Raw genomic sequence first — 1,777 nt, 5'->3', positions numbered from 1 at the left:
GGGGGAGAGAGAGTTCTTTCCTCTCACCTGTCGGTACTGTGTGCCCCTCTCTGGTCGCAGCATATTCAGGGCTGCACTGAAGCCCTGGCTGTCGCAGCCACGGCCCTGCCAGGCACGATGCAGGCTGGCGGCCAGCAGCAGAGCTGCAGCTGCAGGCAGGGCCGCCGACGACAGCCCCTTCTCTAAACTGCACAACAGACAGAAATATAAAAAACCTCAATTTGAGCAAAGTCCACCAATATACACATACACAAACCACCAGAGACTCTAATCTGATACTGAAATGAAATCTAAGAGCATGAGGGGGCAGAGGGATCCACAGGGGACTGGATTATGCCTGTCCTTTTTATTCCTTACACTCACAGTAGTCTCACTTTGCCAGACCATGTGGACTAGCCAGGCCTTCTTCTACAGCGCTGCGGAGGAGGGTCTGGCCAGTCCACATAGCATTCTTTGATTGGAGAAAAACGTGCTCTGGTTTGTTGGTATTTCTTTAAACCAATACAATTGTCTTGGGTGGCACAAAGCATTGAGAAAGCTCTGGTGCTTCAACAAAATAGTCTCAGGAAGGAACTTGTTTTGGTGGTGGAACATGTATACGTAAAATGTGTAAGGAAACTCCAATTGGACAGATAGCTGTCTGGATTTACCCTGCAGAGATCTGAGGACCAGGTAACCATAGTCCTCAGATTGGACAGATAGTCTAGCTAGCTGTCTGGATTTACCCTGCAGAGATCTGAGGACCAGGTAACCATAGTCCTCAGATTGGACAGATAGTCTAGCTAGCTGTCTGGATTTACCCTGCAGAGATCTGGGGACCAGGTAACCATAGTCCTCAGAACACAGAGACAGAGGACGGGGACGGACATCCGGCCAAAAAAAGTCCAGCAACAACGGAGAAATCCCGGAAGTGGAACATCGTGGATATAGATTACACTCTCAGTAAAATGTTTCAATAGTGGCATGGAGTGAGGTGGAACACAGATTCAGAGATAGTGGTTTATGGGATTGAGGTTCTACCTGCAGGCCCAGTTGTGACAGTCAGTGAGGAGCTGCAGCTGCTCTGGTAGAGGCTCTCCATCACACAGCCGATGCCACAGTGACAACAGCACTGGAGATAGACGCTCCCACCAGTGCTACACACACAAAATCATCATAAATATCAGCCCAAAAACAAAATCATTTACGAGGTCTGTATTAGTCACGGTGCCGCCACAAAATAGTCTCGGGGAGGAACTTGTTTTGGTGGAACATGTAAAGCTAACTAATGCTGTGTTAGCACTGTTGCCATTAGCATGGTTACTGATCCGCCCTCGCTCACCCGTTGGGATCAACTGATCAGCAGTAGGAGTACCTTTAATACTTTTAGGCACGGACCGAATCGCCTCCTTAGCAAAAAAAATGCCTCGTCATTCAATGCTCAAATTCGAAACCTAAATCTCATCAGTGTATCAGCAGATATTTAGGGGTGTAACGGTAAACTACGATACAAATGTTGATCAAAATTACCGTTTTTATTTAAAATTACATTATTATCACGGTGGATGACCACGGTGTGGAAACGCTGTTTACTCCTTCACAGCTTCAGAGTCTGCTGAAGTTGGCGCCAGGCGGACTGCGTAGCCTCCAACGGGAGTGTGTTGAAGTTGGAATCATGGAGGAGATGACTCAGGAAATTTATCAGCCCTCTAAGAGGACTAAGTCTGAAGCATATTCAGGTTATTATTAGAAGGCCGAAGGACAGTTGGTTGAAGATAGTTATCCTGTCTGCAGAACG

General features: G+C 47.4%; 1 protein-coding gene across 2 annotated transcripts in view; it reads right to left on the bottom strand.

Annotated features, from left to right (window-relative positions):
* Positions 1-1,777, bottom strand: part of LOC116693369 (Fanconi anemia group A protein-like) — a 35,235-nt gene that overhangs the window by 4,374 nt on the left and 29,084 nt on the right. For both annotated transcript variants that reach the window (XM_032522290.1, XM_032522291.1), the window contains exons 35-36: positions 1,021-1,136; positions 28-187 (exon numbers count right to left, since the gene is read on the bottom strand). In XM_032522290.1, the coding sequence (XP_032378181.1) occupies positions 28-187; positions 1,021-1,136 (276 nt within the window). The remainder of the gene's footprint in view (positions 1-27; positions 188-1,020; positions 1,137-1,777) is intronic.

Source organism: Etheostoma spectabile, chromosome 8, assembly GCF_008692095.1.
Source record: "Etheostoma spectabile isolate EspeVRDwgs_2016 chromosome 8, UIUC_Espe_1.0, whole genome shotgun sequence".
In the NCBI taxonomy this organism is placed as follows: domain Eukaryota; kingdom Metazoa; phylum Chordata; class Actinopteri; order Perciformes; family Percidae; genus Etheostoma; species Etheostoma spectabile.
This window is presented reverse-complemented; position numbering and strand designations above follow the sequence as displayed.